General features: G+C 43.2%; 1 protein-coding gene across 1 annotated transcript; it reads right to left on the bottom strand.

The window, feature by feature from the left end:
- Positions 1-252: 252 nt before the first annotated feature.
- Positions 253-20,697, bottom strand: SPRTN (SprT-like N-terminal domain). Its single transcript, XM_040351014.1, has 5 exons — positions 20,348-20,697; positions 13,673-13,772; positions 7,650-7,778; positions 4,384-4,645; positions 253-958 (listed from the first exon to the last, which is right to left on the bottom strand). Exons 1-5 carry the CDS (start codon positions 20,599-20,601, stop codon positions 285-287), a joined length of 1,419 nt encoding a protein of 472 aa, XP_040206948.1. The 5' UTR covers positions 20,602-20,697; the 3' UTR covers positions 253-284.
- Positions 20,698-22,063: the final 1,366 nt, after the last annotated feature.

The following is a 22,063-nucleotide window of genomic DNA, read 5'->3' as shown; positions in this document are numbered from 1 at the left end:
TACTGTGTGGAGTTACAGACAGAAGAACAGGAAGTGAGGATTTCTCAGAAGAAATAAGGACATTTAAAAGCAAAATTGAAGGATGAGGTAAGTAAAGGAAGCGATTTAGGGGGAAAAAAATTGTACCTTTACAACCCCTTTAAAAAGCAATTGCACAAAAATATAAAAGCTTTGTCAAATTTAACAGAGGATTGTATCTTTTTCAACACAATGTATCCTGATGATAAACGGTCATAAAACAGCACACAATGATTCAAGTAAAAGCAAAATACTAAAATATATTTTTAGGATAGACAAGTGTCTAGGTGGACATTTATATTCCCTTCAGGAACCTCAGCATTACATACAGGACAGTTAACTTTCTTATTCTGGCTACTGGAGGTGGTCTGGTTAGTAGGTCTCTGAGGTTGGTCACAAGGGATATGTATTGTTGGTTTAGGGCTAGTAGCGCTTACTCCTGATACGTTTGGAAAAAAGTTCTTAATCCCCTGACTGCTGTCCATTCTGGGCTTTTTCGGAGCTTGCCAAAAATTTCCTTCACTCCTGGTTTCCTGTGAGGTAGATGGTATACTCTGCGATGACGTTAGCATTTCAGATGATATCCGCTTTTGTGTCATAGTAGAAGATTTTTCACTTTTAGTCACCGATGATGCTACATTCCTGCTATTAAAAGGCAGTTTTACTGGAGATCCCGCAACGTTGGTGAACATTTTGGTGTTGGCAACTGATATTTTAGGCAACCTGGAACTGGGAACTTGGTTCAATGTCTTATTTGATGATGTAGTAAAGTTGAGGATTCCATTGATGGAAGTTTGAGGCACAGGCTTGGTTAGTGCAGGTGAAGAAGGAAGGACTTTCTGGACTGTCTGACTTCGAATAGATTTACTTGATTCACCAAGTGTATAACCTTTACCGGTAAAAGGCATAAATGTACGAATGTCAATAGCCTCACTTTTTTCTGCAAAAGATAAAATACGAAGATTAAAATTCAATATGGTTTATCATTTGTCAACATGCTATATATTTTCTAATGCATTGCACATTAAAGCGGAGCTCCACCCTAAAGTGGAACTCCCGCTGATCGGAACCCTCCCCCCTCTGGTGTCACATTTGACACCTTTCAGGGGGGAGGGGGTGCAGATACCTGTCTAAAGACAGGTATTTGCACCCACTTCCGGCCACACAGTCTCGGGCAGACTGCGGGCATGATGTCACCTCCCGTCCCCCCCACCCCATTGTGTTCCGGGAACACTCGGCTCCCAGTACACAGCGGGAGCCAATCGGCAGGCGTAGCACCACTCGCGCATGCGCCGTAGGGAACCAGGCAGTGAAGCCGGAGCGCTTCACTTCCCGGTTCCCTCACCGAGGATGGCGGGGGGGGGCAGCAGAGTGACGAGCGATTGCTCGTCCTCTGCTGCAGACGGCGCTGGACTCCAGGACAGGCAAGTGTCCTAATATTGAAAGTCAGCAGCTGCAGTATTTTTAGCTGCTGGCTTTTAATATTTTTTTTTCAGCGGAGCTCTGCTTTAAAGTGGTTTCCTTCACACACCTAGGGGCAATATTTACAGAGTTGTGAATGTGACTTTCACCAAACATTCACTGGTGGTGAATCATTTATTTAAAAACACCTGTAGTGAATGTTAAATTGTCCTGTACTCCATATAAAAACTAATATCACAATACCTTGAAGGGTCTTCACTAAAATAAAATATATATTTTTTATCCGCATCCCAGTGTCAGGGTTCGGAATCAGTGTGCAGATTTTCCCTAAAGTGCTGCATCAGGCCTCGTACACATGATAGGTTAACCAGAGGACAACGGTCTGAAGGACCGTTGTCATAGGTTAACCGATGAAGCTGACTGATGGTCCGCCGTGCCTACACACCATCAGTTAAAAAAACGATCGTGTCAGAACGCGGTGACGTAAAACAGATTGACGTGCTGAAAAAAAACGAGGTTCAATGCTTCCAAGCATGCGTCGACTTGATTCTGAGCATGCGTGGATTTTTAACCGATGGTTGTGCCTACCAACGATCGTTTTTACCTATAGGTTAGAAATCCATCGGTTAAATTTTAAAGCAAGTTGCCATTTTTTTAAGGTTAAATAACCTATGGGGCCTACACACGATTGGTTTTGACCGATGAAAATGGTCCTTTAGACCGTTGTCCTCTGATTAACCTATCGTGTGTATGAGGCCTCATGCATCTGCGCACAGACTACACCAGGGGTGCCCAACCAGTGGCACTGGAATGGCGGTTTGGCAAGCCCAGATCACAGGTTGCCGACCCACCATCCCAGAGCATCAGTGTTGTGAATGAAGCCGGCGGTAGAGAAAGTAAGCAGCTGCAAAGCCACATAAGCCGATGCTTCCTGTAATGCGCCAGCTCCTGCCACAATCAATACCAAATACACTCTGACTGGGACAGCAACAGCCAGGGAAAACTGAATAGAAGACGGTTATTAAAGGTAAGTTTATTACTGAAATCACAGTGTATATATGGGCATATCTGGTTTGCAGTGGTTACTGGGCTGCTTTCAAACAAATCCGCAGGTGCAGCGCAGTGCACCTGCAGGTTTACCTGCACTGAGCCATAGACTTCTGTTATTACCTGCGAGTTTTGTATGCCTTCAGAAATTGCACCACACCTGCAGGATATAATAGAAGTCTATGGCAAAGTGCAGCTAACCTGCAGGAAAACACGAATATAACCTGCAGGAAAGCCACAAGTGCATCAGTGTGAAAGCAGCCTTAGGACCCAATCGGACCCTCCATTCACCTCTATGTCCATTTACCCCCGCTTACCTCCAATCCGATCCACCAAGAAAAAAAAAAAACCCCAGAAGGGGGTCCATCCCCCCGGATTGAATTGGAGGGCCCATAGAGTAGCATGGGCTGTGTCTGTGTCCGTTCAGCATATGCAGCATGGACACAGACCTGTCACCCCTCCATTCCACTAATTTTGGCCCGTGATCGGTTACCAAGTTGTTTCCGTGGCCCTCACTCTTCAAAAGATTGGGCTCCCCTGGAATGCACACTTCAATCTACGCTCATCAAAAATGGTTAGGTGTCGACCTTTTATTTTCCTGTTTTTTAACTCTAGAAACTGTTAATTTTTATATAAATAATCATCTTCACTTAGAGGGTGTACTCACTTTTGTTGCCAGCGGTTTAGACATTAAAGAGGAAGTAAACCCTGATGGGTTTTACTTCCTCTTTGTTCCCTGCAAAGTAAAAGCATAATGGGCTATTATGTATTGCCTACCAGCCCATTATATGCCACTTACCTGCAGAAGAAGCCCGCGATTTCCCCTCTCTCTCATCGCGTCCATCTTCAACCCCTCTTCCTTCCGGGGCCCTGGACTCCGGCTCTGCTATTGGCCGAAGTCACGTGACGTCACTCCCGCGCATGCGACGATGGATCGTGCGCATTATCGTACCCTTTCTTTAGTGCGCATGCGCCGATTATGTCGGCGCTGGCTTCTACGGGGAATATCGTCTAAACTGTAGAGGTTTAGAAGATATTTCTAGTACCTACAGGTAAGCCTTATTATAGGCTTACCGGTAGGGAAAAGTGGCTGTGTTGGCTGTGTGGCTTTAATGGCTGTGTGTTGAGTTATTTTGAGGGGACAGCAAATTTACACTGTTATACAAGCTGTACACTCACTACTTTACATTATCGCAAAGTGTAATTTCTTCAGTGTTGTCACATAAAAAGATATAATAAAATGTGTACTCACTTTTGTGAGATAACGTATATACACTATATTGTCAAAAGTGTTGGGATGCCTGTCTTTACACGCACATGAACTTTAATGGCGTTGCAGGTACAGATAGAGATATATATATATATATATATATATATATCACACATACATACATATACACACACACACACACACACAAATACATATTAGGGCTGGGATTTGAATCAAGTTGCAAGTGCAAATCGTTTTTTCTTTTTCCATATGTCGGTGCTCCGCTGGATGCGGTTAATGGAGTTGCTCCATAGGTAGTCAGACCAGCGAGATATCGCTCCCTTGCTAGCGAGTGATATTTGGCAGCACTTTGGGCCAGGGAGGGAGTGATTCCATAGAGGCAAGTAAAAACCTCTCCCAGGTGAGACATCTATAGTGAGGTCAAGCCCATAGTATGTGAAACACCTACACCATGGGTCTTCAAACTACGGCCCTCCAGTTGTTCAGGAACTACAATTCCCATCATGCCTAGTCATGTCTGTGAATGTCATTGTGTTACAATGTCTTATGGGATGTGTAGTTCTACAACAGCTGGAGGGCCGTAGTTTGAGGATCCCTGACCTAGACCAACAAATTACAGAAGGTGTGAAATAAATCAAATGTTTTTATCATAAAACCTTTATTACCTTTTGTCACGTTCTTGGCCTGGCTTTCAGAAACCTCCTTTTTCTTGTCTTTATGAGAAGTGGACTCTGGTTCTTTGACCTTGGTGTAAGTTCCCCCACAACTTCTCTGATGCTCAGCCCACCAAGTATCATTTGCAGATGGTGCTCGGTTCATTGCGCGTTTCACATATCCAAAATATGGTTTTCTGGACTGACAGGGGCCATTACACCTCCACCAGTGTTTTCTGAATTCATCTACTTCATCATGAAAACTGTGATAAACCTAAATCGAGTATTAAAGATAAAGTAATACAGTAAAATGACAATGGTAGGCAAAGCAGAACAAAAAAAAATACAAATAAACTAAATGTCCATTATGCAAGAAAAAATTCTTCAGCAGAATGAATAGAAGCGTCACATAGACCTTAAACTATAACAAATATCACACAACGAAAAGTACCACTCAAGTATCCATCAATATTCCACATTGTCTAAGGCCGCGTACACGCGGTCGGTCCAAACTGATGAAAACGGCCTGAAGTCCAGTTTCATCCGCCCAAACCGACCGTGTGTACGCCCCATCGGTCTGTTGTCCTTCGGACAAAAATGATAGAACTTGCTTTAAAATCTAACCGATGGATGGCTGACCATCGGTCAAAACCGATGGTTAGTACACAAAAGCATCGGTTCAAAACCCGCGCATGCTCAGAATCAAGTCGACGCATGCTTGGAAGCATTGAACTTAGTTTTTTTCAGCACGTTGTGTGTTTTTTACGTCATTGCGTTTTGAACTGATGGTGTGTACGCACATCAGACCATCGGTCTGCTTCAGCGGTGAACCGATGAAAACGGTCCGTCGGACCATTCTCATCGGATGGATCAACCGTGTGTACGCGGCCTAAGACTGTTTATCTATACACGAGCAACAATAGCCAATCATCTCTAAAATGTTCTCCTTTTTCACTAATGAAACCACCAAGCTACTCATTCCACTCCCTTGTTATGTCTCGCCTTGCATATTGCAACTCCCTTCTCATAGGCGTACCTCTCCGCAGGCTATACTCTATTCAGTCTACCATGAATGCTACTGCCAGATTCATCTACCCAACTAACCACTCAGTGTCTGCCACTCCTCTCTGCCAATCCCTCCACTGGCTTCCAATTGCCCAAGCTACATCACCAATCTTGTCTCCAAATGTCACCCAAACCACCCTCTACACTCCTACCCAGACCTCCTGCTTTATAGCTCTCGTCTCCTCCTCCTATGCTAATCTCCATGACTTCTTCAGAGCCTCTCAGACTCTGGAACTCACTACCTCAGCCTGTAAGGCTATCTCCTACTCTGGCTGCCTTTAGGTGATCCCTGAAAACTCATCTCATCAGGGAATCCTATCGCACCTGCAACTGAATTTTTTAACTCTTCCATCTGCTCAACCCCCACAGTTATAAACTTTTGTACCACTTGCCCCGCCCTATTAGATTGTAAGCTCTCACGAGCGAGGCCCTCTTAACCTTCTCTTAATTTATTGTATTGTAACTGTACGGTTTCCTTTTAGATTGTAAAGTGCTGCACAAACTGTTGGCGCTACAAATATCTTGTATAATGATAAAAATAATAAATCATCACATGATCAACCTCAGTGTTTTAGTGATCCGTGCACTTTGGCATTTTTTGAAAAGTGCAGAGATGCCTTTAATTTGGCCATAAGCTTTGCAGGAGAATAAATGTGCCAATTACAGATGCACAAGGAGAGAAGATTAGCGTCATATCCGGTTGTGCGGGTTGAAGCTTAGGTTGTGTACGGTCTGACGTCACTTCCCGATGCCGGTGCGTCATTTCCGGTGTGCTACGTTGTCGTCATACGTCACTTCCGGCGGTACTATGGCTGCGCACTGGCTTCCTTACCTTGTTTTGGCACCACGATTGTGACACCAAGAAAGGTGAAGGGGGATATAAAAGATTGCCAATACCACTCATTGCTGTATGGTCCAATTTGGGAGAGGTTTGCAAGGACAATTCCCCATTTACAGGTAATAAGGCTTTTGGAAACCATTATTGGGGCAATCCTGATGGATTCAATTACTTTTTGCCTAACTTGGTTATCTGTCTGATTGAAGGGTGTTCTAGGAGCTGGGGCACCACTGAGGAGATCTTCCCTTACTTCTACTCTCATCCTTTGGCGGTCTGTGTTTTGATTGTAGTGATATTCACTGGAGTCATTCAGGATCATAATTGAGGAAGGCGATTGCTCCGTTAGCCCTGCCTTATGTTTTTCAATGCTATGACCCATAAAATGGTTTTACATTTATTATATTATATTTTTTGACCTTCCAACAGATGGCCCATTAGTGGGCATCTTTTTTCTACTTTAATATCCCTTTATATGATATTACCAGTTGATCCATCCATATTTTGAAGCCATATACAAGAAAATTTTGAAGTTATCTACCGAATACACAGGTCTGAACCAAAACCAATCCATTTTACTGTGTTTCCTGTCAATCTGGGAAATTGAAACTAATATGTATTTGTTTGAAAATATATTTTTTCTGTGTGGTTTCTAAAATTCTTTTTCTCTTTTATTGTAGTGATCATATATGCCAGGGATATGCAATTAGCGGACCTCCAGCTGTTGCAAAACTACAAGTCCCATCATGCTTCTGACTCTGGTGTCATGCTTGTGGCTGTCAGAGTCTTGCTATGCCTCATGGGAATTGTAGTTCCCATGAGGTCTGCTAATTGAGTATCCCCGATATATGCAGTTCCTGATATAAAATTCTCCTGAGGAAGCAATCGAAATGGCGAAACATGTAGAGATATAATACAAGCAGAAGGTTCAAACTGATTATAAGATCCTTTTTTTGAAAATACCTTCTGTATTCATAATTGTAATATATTAAATTTATATTGTTCTACTTTTTTGTATTATTGCACCTTAAAAAAGTCCCATAAATATCTTTCCTATATGCTACAGATACACAAAGATGAGGATTTGGGGTAATATTTACAAACAAATGTTTTTAGGATATAAAAAATTATAGCGTTGATACTATCAACATTTTTAAAAGTTGTGTGTAAAAATTATGCGTGCCCTTTAAAAAAAATAATAATAAAATAAACATAAAAAAACAAATTTTTATTTTAAATGTAATGAAAAGATCAGTGTATTACAAGCAAACACAATTTTCAGATACAAACTTAGAGCTTATATTTAAATATCTGGGCCTGCACCCCTTCTGTTCAACTGATTAAACCTACATGACTAAACAATTAAAGACATACTTACAGATATCTTGGCACCAGTAAGACCATTTATTCGATTCATATGTTTGAGGAACTCTGGACCATGAGAATCCCGATCTTTGTTGTTGTGTGTGACAAACAGAAGGGCATGGATCATTTCATGGAGTAAGGTCTGTAAAAGCACAAAATCAATCAACTTCTTACACCAAGATTTACAGACAAGACTACCACCCTCCTTTTTTCTGTCAACTGCAAATACCCAACTCAGTGCAAAGCATTACCGTCAGTAAGTGGAACACAACAATTCCAGCCCAAAGTAATGACAGAAAAGAAGAAACTCTGAATGACCGTTGGCCGTCAATCCCAGTTGTCACTGACTTGGTCTCCGACTAACATTTGGTCACTTTTAAAGGAAACCAGTGTACCAAATAAAAGTCGTACAAGTCCCTAAAATAATTGAATAAAAAATTATTTAGGTAGGAAAATTAGTGGTAATGTTATTGTCAAGTTAAATAATGCTGCTAAATTTTGCCTGGGCATTCAGGCATCAATGACCTCTAGTCACGAAAGGGTTAAAGCTTTGCTTCACAATGATCCGTACAATTTTGTATAGTTTGTGCTAAAGTTAGCTACTCATAAGTGGTTCCAAAGGCAAAACATTTTTTACCTTTAGGCCCCTTTCAGACTGGTGCTCTGATCAGGTCCGCCTGTCAGTTTTTCAGGTGGACCCAATAGGAAGGTCCACTCATCCCTATGGACAGGCAGGTGTAAATGGACTAGTGACCACTTACACCCGCCTACCTCTTGGTTAGATCAGGTCCACTGAAAAGAGGGAGAGGACTCCCTCCTCTTCCATTTAGAAAAAGCTGATAGGAAGTAGCTGCGTGTAAATGGACAACGGAGTCAATTTACTCCCAGCTGCCCATGTCTGCTGTGCAAATACTGAGCGGACACGGATGTGTTATCCCCGCCTGCTCTGCTTCAATCCACAGGGGGATCAGCTCACAGATCCCCTGCTAATCACAACAGAATCCACCCTGTGTAAAAAAGGCCCTTGCACCAAGATAAAAAAATATATTGCCCCCTCATCCTCCTTATACTTACCTGTAGTGGTGTAACGGACCGTCACTTAACTTGTGATTTGAACGGGTCAACCTGTTCGGATCGGCATACAAGGCGATCCACGGAGCGCTCTGCTGCCTCGGCCATAGGAAAGGTCGCGGCTCCGAAGCCGCAGCCATCTTGGTCCACCCGGCGGCGGCCTAGGTGAGAAATAGCATGCAATGCATGGTGGCTGTGATGGGGCATTCTGATGTATAGGGGCTATGATGGGGGAATCTGATGTGTACATTTATGATTTTTTTTTTTTTGCTGATCCGAAAAATGTTCCGATCCGTGACTCTGATCCGATCCATGAGTTTTTTGATCCGTTGCACCCCTACTTACCTGAGCCTTATCTCGATCCAGCGAGGTGCCAATCTCCATTGCCACTGGTCTGTGTCTGTCTCTCCCTCCCTCTCCCCTTACAGGGCAGATAGGCAGCAGCAAGGCCATTGGCACCTGCTGCTGTCAATCAAATCCTGTGAGGGAGCAGGGGATAGGGCTAAGCCGCACTGTGCGTGTCACCATAGGAAGTGGCTTTCTATGGTGGTACCTCATGAAGAAGAGGAGCCTGGAATACACAGAGCATGTAAATATAGCTTATTCCAGGTTACTTAATATTGGTCGATGCCGAGAAAGCATTTGGGTTCAGGTTCACTGGGGATTTCTTAGAGAAACACTCTGACAATTAGGACTGGGCCCCAATATGCTACATAAAATGTTAGCCCTTTACCGTAACCCAGCAGCTTTAATAGGCTCTAATGGAATTCTTTGGGACTCCATTCAAATCCATAATGGAGCCTGCCACGGGTGATGACTGCTTTCACTATCGTTATATATTTTAACAATGGAACATCTGGCTATAGCCTTTCAAAACAACCAAGATAGCAAAGGAATTTTTGTCGGGGTAAAACAATATGGCCCCTGGAAGAAGTAATATTTTACGAAACGGACGTAGGGCGGAGCGGCGCGCTGTCGTCACCCAAGAGCTCCAAACGTTCCCCCAGTGGACGGGTGTCTGGGAATTTGTGTACCAGCCGGCACATCAGATTCAAGGCATTTTTTTACTGCATGTTTTCAAGTGCAACACAACTTTTAATAAATCTTTTTTTACTCACTTAGGGCCAGATTCTGAAAGGACTTACGACGACGCAGCGCCATGTACGCCGTCGTAAGTCCTAAACCGACCAGTCGTATCTATGCGCCTGATTCTTAGAATCAGTTACGCATAGATATCCATTAGATCCGACAGGCGTAAGTCTCTTACGCCGTCGGATCTTAACTGCATTTTTGTTGTTGACCGCTAGGTGGCGCTTCCGTCGAATTCCGCGTAGAGTATGCAAATTAGCTAGATACACGAATTCCCGAACGTACGCGCGGCCGACGCAGTAAAGTTACGACGTTTACGTTAGGCTTTTCCCGGCGTATAGTTGCCCCTGCTATATAAGGCATAAGTGCGGCATACCAATGTTAAGTATGGCCGTCGTTCCCGCGTCAAAATTTGAAAAAGTTATGTAGTTTGCGTAAGTCGTCCGTGAATGGGGCTGGATGTCATTTACGTTCACGTCGAAACCAATGACGTCCTTGCGGCGTACTTTGGAGCAATGCACACTGGGAAATTCAACGGACGGCGCATGCGCCGTTCCGCAAAAACATCAATCACGTCGGGTCACAGTAGTTTTACATAAAACACGCCCCCCCGATCCAAATCTGAATTAGGCGGGCTAACGCCAGCCGTTTTACGCTACGCCGCCGCAACTTACGGAGCAAGTGCTTTGAGAATACAGCACTTGCCCGTCTAAGTTGCGAAGGCGTAACGTAAATCGGATACGTTACGCCCGGGCAAATATACGCCGCTGACTGAGAATCTGGCCCTTAATGCGCTATGTGGAGCTGTTATTGTTTTTTACATGGTGGGCATTGATGTTGGTGAAGTTTAATCACTTTTGGATGAGACCCAATGTTAAGGATCGTATCTGTCTGAACTGCAAGACTGGGAGCGACTATCTATTATATGCTGTTCATGATCCCCTGTCATAAGGGATCATTGCGATTTGGTAAGGAGCCAATCTATATTTTGGTGGAGGATATATCACTTTTCTTTGGACACGTTTTCAACTGATTTTGGAATTTGGCACAGAGCACGGGCGTTTGGCATTTAATGTGTTAAACATTTATGGACTTTATTGCTACAATATTTGTTTTATTTATATGTCTATATATGTTTTAATTTTTGGTTAATATTTATTGATCTAATGATATGATCTAATTTTTTTTTTTTTTGATGTTTGTTTTTTAACTGTTTCACTGTTATTGAGGGACTTGAGAGTACTATATAGTGTCCTCTAGTGGCTATCAACCTCTCTTGTTTTTTTGGTATATTAGTGATTTATATATATACCATCATATACCACATAGTTTGTGATTCAAACATTTGTTTCACATAGTTTAGAGGTAGCGCGATTTATAATTTTTTCACTGTTTGTTTTTTTGTATCTATTGTTTACATGGTAATCACAGCTCTCGGATTGAATAGACTGTGATTTTATTGCAGTTTCTTTCTTTCTTGTTTGTCTAGTATTTAGCGCAGTTTATTTCCAATTTTCCGTAAAACAATATAAATTATCTCTTTTATGCTAAAGACCTTTTTTTATACATTACATCCCCACAGATCTACCTTCCCTTCATCAAATGTGAAACTGAAGAATTGAAGCATAGAAGCAATTTTGAAGTGAACTATGATAAAATAGAGGCCATATATCCCTTTCCCTTCAGAAATGATCCTGTATGCAGAAGAATTTCAGCTATCAAATATTTGGGGATTTGTATACCATCTACCCTTTCCAGTATTGCTGATCTAAATTATACTCCCCTTCTACATACAATTCAACAATGCCTGTAATCTTTTAAATGATTGTCCTCCTCTTGGCTTGGATGGATGAAAATGATTAAAATGGACATTTTAGCTATTGATTTATATATTCAAGACAGCTCCAGTTCCTCCACCCCTGGTCTGATAGCCCAATTTAATAATGTCATACACATTTATTTGAAACAATACAAAATACAGAATTAGGAGTACAGTAATTATCATTACTCGAAAATAAAGGTGGGGAATAGCTCCCGCATTTGTCCTCATACCTCCATGCATCTTTATTGAATAGAATTTTAGATTGGTAGCATCGCAGACCAAACAAACTGAGGCTGACTTCAGAGGATGATCTTGTTATCTAGACATTAACTCCTTACTATGGACACCACCCATGTGTAGACCCCCCAAACATTCTTTGCCCCTGTTAGTCACGGCCACGCTACAGACATGGGACACCTATGTAAACAGAGAGCGGTATTCCACCAAACGAGATCCTTGATCCAATTATATGGGAACTATGCACTCCTTCAAGCGGTGGTTCACCCTTATTAACATGTTTTTAGCATAAAATGAGGCATAGTAGCGCGAGCTACAGTATGCCTGTCTTTATTTTTTTATCCCCGTACTCACAGTGTAATCGTAGACACAAGATTCCGACTCCCCGCGGGGAATGGGCGTTCCTATGGAGAGGGAAGGTGATTGACGGCCGGCTCTGGCACGTCACGCTCCCCGAAGACAGCCGGAACAGGTCTCGGCTCTTCACGGCGCTATACGGCGCCTGCGCACAGACTATGCGCAGGTGCCGTGAAGCGCCAAGTCCTATTTCGGGTATTTCCTGAGAAGCGTGACATGCCAGAGCCGGCCGTCAATCATGCTGCCTCTCCATAGGAACGCCCATTCCCCGAGGGGGGTCGGAATATTGTCGCTACGATTACACAGTGAGTACCGGACTAAAAAAATAAAGACAGGCATACTGTAGCTCGCGCTACTATGCCTCATGTTATGCTAGAAGAAAACATTTTTTTTTTTTTTTTTTTATTAATAGGGTGAACCCCCGCTTTCAGTCCTTAAAAAGGGACACTAAAAGGTTCCCTTTAAAAAACAAAAAAAACAAACAAACATGTTATACTTACCTCCACTGTGCAGCTCGTTTTGCACAGAGTGGCCCCGATCCTGGTCTTCTGGGGTTCCTCAGCCGTTGTCTCGGCTCCTCCCAACAAAAACTAACCCCCTTCATGGGAAGCTCTCTCCCATGGGGGTTAGTTCTTGCGGGCGGGCTCTCGTGATACAGCCAGCGGCTATAGCCGCAGACTATCACTCGGTCCCGCCACGTCATTGGATGTGATTGACAGCAGCGCAAGCCAATGGCTGCGCTGCTATCAATCCATCCAATCTAGCCAATCAACGGCCAGACTGAGTGGAGAAGAGGACGTCGGGGCGAGCCCAGCAGGTGAACGGGCTCAGGTAAGTAAAACGGAGGGCTGTCATTGCCAGGTTTTTTTTTTTCACCTTAATGCATAGAATGCATTAAGGTGAAAAAAACAAACCTTTACAACCCCTTTAAGGTCAGCCATAGATGGAGAGAATTTCCTTCCTGCAACTCTAGGCAGACAGTGTAAAGGGGGAATCTCTCCCGCTGAGCAATTGTGTTCTCCCGCCAGGGGGGTGGGTGGGGGCTGCAAAATTAATGCAAGTGGCTATACCAGCCGCTAGTGATACACGCATGTAAAAAAAATAAAAAAATAAAAATAAAAAATCAGTTTGAAGATAATGTTGTAGTTGTGAGTATTCTGAGCATGCCTTGGAGGGGGCATGGCAGAAAAGTAGAGATGGTAGTTGGCCCTGTGTTAGCATGTGTTTTTAGGAGAGTCCTGTTTATTCTAGTCTGATAGGAAGATTGGGTGAGGCTGGCCATATACCAGCTGGCAGCAATAATCGCATGAAAAATCTGGAAGGCCGGTTGTACCCAAGTTGATTGATCGATCAACCTGGGTACGTTCAGCCTACCCGTACATGGTTTGAATCTCAGTCGGTTATTCTTAACCGGAAATTTGCATTTTTTTGGTCTTTTGTTAGCCATATGTTCTTCTTACCTGTACAAGATCTTTTCTTGGCCTTAGTGACAACAGAGGTTTACTAAGACGTATAGAACACAAGCCTCCCCTTCCTTCATAGGCACAAACTCCTGCACATCTAAAGAAAACAGAATACAAAAAAGAAAAATGCATAAATGTATGCCATACACACCGATTCATCCTTTGCTCTCTATGGGGCAGATCCTCAAAGAAATTACGCGGCGTATCTCTTGATACACCGCATCATTTCGAATTTTGTGCGTCGTATCTTTGTTTTGGTATCCACAAAACAAGATACGACGGCATCTGTGTTAGATCCGACAGGCGTATGTCTTCGTACGCCGTCGCATCTTAGATGCAATTTTTCGGCGTCCGCTAGGTGGTGTTCACGTCGTAATCCGCGTTGAGTATGCAAATTAGCTATTTCCGGTGATCCCCGAACATACGACCTGCCGTCGCATTTTTTTACGTCGTTTCCGTTCGCCTTTTTCCGGCGTATAATTAAAGCTGCTATATGGTGGCGTACTCAATGTTAAGTATGGCCGTCGTTCCCGCGTCTAATTTTAAAAATTTAACGTCGTTTGCGTAAGTCGTCCGTGAATGGGGCTGGACGTCATTTACGTTCACGTTGAAAACAATGACGTCCTTGCGACGTCATTTGGAGCAATGCACCCTGGGAGTTTTTATGGACGACGCATGCGCAGTTCGTTCGGCGCGGGGACGCGCTTCATTTAAATGAAACACGCCCCCTACCCGCCCAATTTGAATTCCGCCGCGAGAGATACACTACGCCGCCGTAACTTACGGCGCAAATTCGTTGAGGATTTAAACCAAAGCCAGGTAAGTTGCAGCGGCGTAGCGTATCCTACATCTTACAGCGCAGTGTATGTATGTGGATCTGCCCCTATGACTGCAACCTTAAGGCAACTTTCCCACGGCGCCACCTGCACCATTGTGAAAAATGCAGAAAATACATATGACAGCTGATAATTTTACATTTTATTGCACATCTGTCTTCCATTCAGTATAGTTCCATTTTTATCTGTTTTGACCATGCCCACAAAAGTTTAAAATAGCCATGATTCTATCTTAACCACTTCAGCCCCAGACCATTTGGCTGGCCAAAGACCAGAGCACTTTTTGCGATTTGGCACTGTGTCGATATAACTGCGCGGCTGTACGACGTGGCTCCCAAACAAATTTACGTCCTTTTTTTCCCACAAATAGAGCTTTCTTTTTAATTTTGTAGCGCTATGAACAAAAATAGAGCGACAATTTTGAAAAAAAAAAAGCAATATTTTTTACTTTTGTTATAATAAATATCCCCCAAAAATATATATAAAAAAAAACATTTTTTTTCTCAGTTTAGGCCGATACGTATTATTCTACATATTTTTGGTTAAAAAAATAAATAATAAAAAAAAAGCAATAAGCGTTTATTGATTGGTTTGCGCAAAAGTTATAGCGTCTACAAAATAAGGGATAGTTTTATGGCATTTTTATTAATAATTTTTTTTTTTTTTTTACTAGTAATGGCGGAGATCAGCAATTTTTATCGTGACTGCGACATTATGGCGAAACAAATCGGACATGTTTGGTGCCATTTTGGGACCATTCACATTTATACAGCGATCAGTGCTATAAAAATGCACCGATTACTGTGTAAACGTGACTGGCAGTGAAGGGGTTAACCAGTAGGGGGCAGGGAAGGGGGTAAGTGTGTCCTAGGTATGTGTTCTAACTGTAGGGGGTGGGCTATGTGTGACATGACACTGATCACCGATGTGATCATTGTCCTGTCACTAGGCAGAATGGGGAAATGCTTGTTTACATTAGCATTTCCCCGTTCTTCCTCTCTGTGAAACGATCGGGGGGACTCTCGGCACACATAGAGTCCACGGGACCCGTGTTCAGACTCACAGAGCTCGTGGCAGGAGCGCGCGCCCCCACAATGCCGCGTCTTAAAAGCGGTATATATATATATATATATTACACACACACACACGTCGATCTGCCCAGCCATGCCATTTTGCCGATGTATATAGTCGTGCATCGGTCTGCATGGGGTTAAATATGTATAGGTTACTTGGATCCTGCCTAAATTGGTCCTAGTGCATGATTGTGAGTTAGGGACCTTAGATTTTTAACCACTTACTTACTGGGCACTTAAACCCCCCTCCTGCCCAGACCAATTTTCAGCTTTCAGTGCTGTCACACTTTGAATGGCAATTGTGCGTTCATACAACACTGTACCCATTTCCCCCCCCACAAATAGAGCTTTATTTTGGTGGTATTTGATCACCGCTGAGGGTTTTCTTTTTTGTTTAAAAAAATTTAAAAGACAGATTTTTTTTTTTTGTATTATATTTTTTTATATTTTATTACAAAATTTTGCAAACGGGTTATTTTTTCTCCTTCGTTGATGTACGCTGATGAGGCTGCACTGATGGGCACAGATAAGGCAGCACTGAGATGTGGCACTGAGAAGTAGCACTAATAGGTGGCACTGATTGCTGGCAGTGATGGGCACTGATGAGTGGCAATAATGGGCACTGATCGGTTACACTGATAGGCAGCATTACTAGGTGGCACTGATTGGCATCACAGGTGGGCATTGATATGTGGCACTGTGGGCACTGGCAGGCAGTATTTTTGGGCACAGAGGAGGAAGATGTGCCTCCTTCCTTTTCGGGGCCAATGACCCTTGTAAACAAGCCGGTGATTACCGATCCTTTGTTTACATCATGTGATCAGCTGTCATTGGCTGACAGCTGATCACATGGTAAGGGGCCAGGACTGGCCCCTTACACGGATCTGTGATCCACCGAGACTCAGTGATCACGGCGTGGGGCACGCATTGCGCGTGCAAAGGGGAGGATGTCTATTGACGTCCTCCCGGATTTTCAGGCCCGCGCTGTAGCCGTCATTTGACTATAGCACGGAGCCTCTAGTGGTTAAGCTCCTTGAGTCCAGTATATACTGTAAATTGTATTTACAGTTTTTGAGAATAGGGTCAAGGACTGGAGGGAAAGGCAGTGGCTTATCTAATTATCTAATCAATATCCCAACTAAGGCCCTTTTCACACTACAAAATAAATCCGTTTTAATAATCCGTATTAAAATCCGTCAGATAATGTTAAAAAATGGAAGTTATACGTCCTTTATAAAATATCATTAAAGTCTATGGGATTTTTTTATGTTCCGTAAAGATCCGTAATAGTACGTTATAACGTACGAACGTTAGTTATAACGGAATATGTGACGGGTCTTGCACTATTTTTTGTCCATTTTTTTGTCCGTTGCAAGTAACGGATATATTAACGTCCGTTATATTTTAACATTGAAGTCTATGGCGCACGAACGTTAGTAAATGTCTCCGTAAATGTCCGTTATGTTAACGGACGTTAATTTTACTGAGCATGCTCAGTAAAGACTTCTGAAGCTGGACTTCAAGAAAGGGTGAAATGTTTTTTATTAACGGACGTTAGAAAGGAATGATATAACGGATGTATACGGATATATACGGATAAACATTATCCGTTTTCAATAAAGGAAGAATGGTAAAATATTTATCCGTATGTATCCGTTATTAAATCCGTTAATAAACGTCCGTTAATAGGTGTAATACGGATATTATAAAACGGACATACAATCCATAGTGTGAAAGAAGCCTGAGACAGAGAATTATAGTTTCAAAAATAAGGAGGCCTTGAAATAAAAAAAATAAAATAAGAAATTGGCCCTCACTTTCTATTTAAAAAATGGGCTTCTACTGAAGGGACATATACTGATGACATCTGTTTACATCAGTAAGGTCTTGCTCACACAAGTCGTATCAATGAGTAGGCACATGAGGCCGTTTTTACCTGCACAGTTGTTTCATGCATTTCCATGCAGGCAGTCTCATTGATAACAATTGGACACAGCCACTGCTCCCTATTTGACATCTGTACTGGTGCGTTTCCTCAGGCTCACACAGCGTGCATCCGTAGCCATGCACCTGCTTGGGTGTCAAATTGGGAGCAGCGTTTCCGTCTGTGCAGCCCAAATGACATCAATGGGACTACATTCACAGAACACCTGTGCAGGCAACCACAGCCTCACAGTTCACTGAGCTTCCCAGTGAATAGTTGTGTGTGGGGGGGGGGGGGGGGTGTCAGGAAAAATATGATCTCTGGAGAAGAGAAGGCTGAGTTCCCAGCACAACTTGAGAACCGATCACAGTGTGTCGTCAGTTATTAATAGGGAAGCAGAGGGACTGTCAGGAACACCAGGTATTTCACACCAAGGAAGTAATACAAAGCGAAAAGGAGACTTTTTCATACAAGTTCATGGTACAGCACACACATATCAGGAATATGAAATGTTGGGGTAACAAACACTTTAAACCCTCCTATCCTTTACAGTCAAGGAAGCTGCTTCTGCTTAATCTGCCATGATGCTGCATGTGTGATCAGTTATGACACCAGTCAGTTGAGGACACAAGAAAATGTGACAACCATCCTGGCATTCCAGGAATGTAACTGTTTTTTTAAACCGTTCAATGATGAGTTTAGTTCCGTTTTATGATTTACTGCTGTTCGAGGGCTCGGGGCTTCAGCAAAAGAGCCACCTCCAACAAGAAGAAACAGGAACAATGTTGGAAGAAATTTACAGAGCACACTCATTTTGGTGCATAATTATTCATGTATGTAACCCCGTCCCTTATGACGTCACCGCCTGGGGCATGATGGGGCGGTAACGTCACAAGGGGGTCACCTGATGACAACACTCTGGACCCCGCCCCATGCCTAAATGTGTCAAAATCAGAAGACGACAACCAGGCAAGAGCTAGGAAAAGAGCAGAAGAACCCGGCAGAAGACGACCAGACAGCGAGGGGAGGACCGGAGAAGAGGCCTGAGAGGGCAGAAGAAAGCGGAAGAGACCCCCAGAGCTGCCTAATAAATTATTTTAAAAACCTGTGTAGTGTTTTATTTTTGACACTTTTTTTCTAGGTGAACGGGTAGGGGTACGATGTACCCCATAGTCATTCACATAGGGTGGGGGGCTGGTATCTGGGGGCCACCCTTATTAAAGGGGGGCTCCCAGATTCCTATAAGCCCACTGTCCGCAGACCCAAACAACCAACGGCCAGGGTTGTCAGGAAGAGGTTCTTGTCCTTATCAACACGGGGACAAGGTGCTTTGGGGTGGGGGGCGCAGGGCCACAGGAACTGCATCCTGATTAGCCAAGAGGAGAATCAGGAAGACCATAACGAATATTAATTCACCATTGTCACACAATTGGCAGGGCTTGGGGCGCAGTGCTCTGCACCTCGAGCCCGCCCTTTTTTTTAAGCCAATTAGAGCCTCTTGCTTTTATCGCGTGCTTTAAAAAAAAAAAACACATTAAAATCCATGTGTCTGGCACCCTGCACATGGATTAGGGGTCAGGTGCATTGATTGGGAGGGGGGCGCCCCTTATGAACGAGCCCCCTTTTCTGTCGAGAAGTGCCTCCCATCAAATAGTGCCCACGCACAGGACGGAGCCGCACTCCAGCAGAGTTGCCGATCAGCTGGAGTGACATGACCAGGGCGCAAGCGCACATCGTAGGAGGAATCTTTTGATGGGAGATACCATTTCACAGGCACAATTTAAACCTATACAAACAGTGGGGGGGAGAGACCATAATTCTCACATTGTGCCTCGCTTTTGCGTTAGGCTTTACAGTGTTTCCCCCCTGTTTGTATAGGTTTAAATTGTGGCTATGAAATGGTATCTCCCATCGAGATACCTCCTACAGTGTGCGCATGCGCCACGGTTAGGTCAGCCCAGCTCTTCCTTGTGGTAGCTGGCGCCATCTGGTGGTGAGCCGTTGGTATTACAAGTTATTACCACCAGATGTGTAAGCTGGCGCCATCTGGTGGTAGCCATTGGTATTACAAGTTAAACAGCAATTCCAATGTAATTTTTCACTATTTTCACCGCCATCTTCTTCCCTCTAAATAAAACCCCCAAACATTATATATATTTTTTATCCTAACACCCTAGAAAATAAAATGGCGATCGTTGCAATACTTTCTGTCACACCGTATTTGCTCAGCGTTTTTTTGGGAAAAAATTACACTTTTTATAATGAAAAAAACACAACAGTAAAGTTATCCCCATTTTTTTAAATATTATGAAAGATAATGTTACGCCGAGTAAATTCATACCCAACATGTCACGCTTCAAAATTGCGTCCGCTCGTGGAATGCCGACAAACTTTTACCCTTTAAAATCTTCATAGGCGACGTCTAAAAAATTCTACAGGTTGCATGTTTTGAGTTACAGAGGAGGTCTAGGGCTAGAATTATTGCTCTCGCTTTACCAATCGCGGCGATACCTCACGTGTGTGGTTTGAACACCGTTTACATATGCGGGCGCTGCTCACGTATGTGTTCACTTCTGCGCGCGAGCTTGGCGGGACGGGTGCGTTTTCTGGCTCCTAATTTTTTTAGCTGGCTCCTAGATTCCAAGCAAATTTGTCAAACCCTGACGTATGCCGGGCACTATTCGATGGGGGGGCTCTTCTTGACAGAACACCCCCACTGGTAGGAAGTGTGGAGGTAATCAGTGATGACAATGATGATGGAACATTTCAGGTGATCAGATCATGGCTGTACTCACACATTCACCTATTGATGACCCCCCCACCCAGTGCCCCCACTCACAACGTCATCCTGGGGCTCCACCTGACCTCCACCCCGACCAGCTTCCCCCAGAAGAATGTCTGATTGAACTGGAGAAACAAGCCATGGATGTCCGGACTGGGGTCCAGCAGCTCCCAGGACGGGTCCACTACGGAGAGATCTTTGGGCTGTTCTACAGCAGCGACAGTTTCCTGAGAGGGGCGCCATGTCTGTTCCTTCGCCTCCCGATCGTACTGCTCCTGTAAGCGGACAGCCAGCAGCAGGTCATCGTCCATAGCTAAGCGCCCACTTCCCCCATTCACTAACGGGTACCGGAAGTGAGATCGGCAAAGGACCAGGAACTGGGCGGAGCTCACAGGAAGTAAACAGAAGCATCAGCTGTCTCCCTTACTCGTCCTCGCCGCTTAGTGGGCATACTGCGCATGTGTAGTGCGACTGCGCAATCCCGATTATCAGCCTGGTATGCTGACACGCTCTGTTACCCCAGAAGAAAAGATCTGTTCCAGCTCAACATCAATCATTGCATATATGAAATAAGATTATAATACCTTAACCACTTGACCCTTGGAAGATTTACTCCATTCATTACCAGGCCAATTTTTGCAATACAGCATCACGTTACTTTAACTGACAATTGCGCAGTCATGAAACGCTGTACCCGAATAAAATTGACGTCCTTTTTCCCCCACAAATAGATCTTTCGTTTAGTGATATTTGATCAGCTCTGCAGTTTTCGAAAAAAAAAATATATATATTTTCTAGTTTCTGCTATAAAACACGTCCAATAAAAAAATTGAATTTCTTCATAAATTTAGACCAATATGTATTCTGCTACATATTTTTGGTAGTTACTTTTTTTTTTTATCAAGTATTCTTTTTTTTTTATCATTTTGTACATTTAAAAACCACCATCAAACAACCATTTCCCACCCGCTGCCGCATAAAATATTCCTGTTGTTTATTTTCTATAAGCACTGAGCAGTATATAATTTCACTCATATTCCCCTCAGACAACCTTTACTCCAAGTCACATATTTTCTCAGTGTACAATTTTCATAGATAGCAAATCATTTTCCCATTTACTCATACCCCCTCCAGAAATAATTTTCCCATTTATTCATACCCCCTTCATAAATCAGTTTCCCATGTACTCATACCCCCCCCCCCCCAGAAATCATTTTCCCATTTACTCATACCCCCTCCAGAAATAATTTTCCCATTTATTCATACCCCCTTCATAAATCAGTTTCCCATGTACTCATACCCCCCCCCCCCAGAAATCATTTTCCCATTTACTCATACCCCCTCCAGAAATAATTTTCCCGTTTACTCATACACCCTTCAGAAATCATTTCCCATTTACTCATACCCCCTTCAGACATCATTTTCTCATTTACTCATACCCCCTTCAGAAATCATTTCCCATTTACTCATACCCCCTTCAGACATCATTTTCTCATTTACTCATACCCCCTTCAGAAATAATTCTCCCATTTACTCATACCCCCTTCAGAAATAATTTTCTCATTTACTCATACCCCCTTCAGAAATAATTCTCCCATTTACTCATACCCCCTTCAGAAATAATTTTCTCATTTACTCATACCCCCTTCAGAAATAATTCTCCCATTTACTCATACCCCCTTCAGAAATAATTTTCTCATTTACTCATACCCCCTTCAGAAATAATTCTCCCATTTACTCATACCCCCTTCAGAAATAATTCTCCCATTTACT

The sequence above is a fragment of the Rana temporaria genome, chromosome 4, assembly GCF_905171775.1.
Source record: "Rana temporaria chromosome 4, aRanTem1.1, whole genome shotgun sequence".
NCBI classification, from domain to species: Eukaryota; Metazoa; Chordata; class Amphibia; order Anura; family Ranidae; genus Rana; species Rana temporaria.
Note: the sequence above shows the minus strand (reverse complement) of the source record. Positions and strands in the feature narration are given on the sequence as shown.

What these genes read in the sequence shown, in the direction of transcription:
- SPRTN (XM_040351014.1), bottom strand. Translation starts at nt 20,601, where the DNA reads ATGGACGATGACCTGCTGCTGGCTGTCCGCTTACAGGAGCAGTACGAT. An exon ending in CAAGAAAAGATCTTGTACAG is followed by an intron (nt 7,779 to 13,672) that starts GTAAGAAGAACA and finishes GTGCTTTTACAG; the next exon opens with ACCTTACTCCATGAAATGAT. An exon ending in TTACTGGTGCCAAGATATCT is followed by an intron (nt 4,646 to 7,649) that starts GTAAGTATGTCT and finishes TACTCGATTTAG; the next exon opens with GTTTATCACAGTTTTCATGA.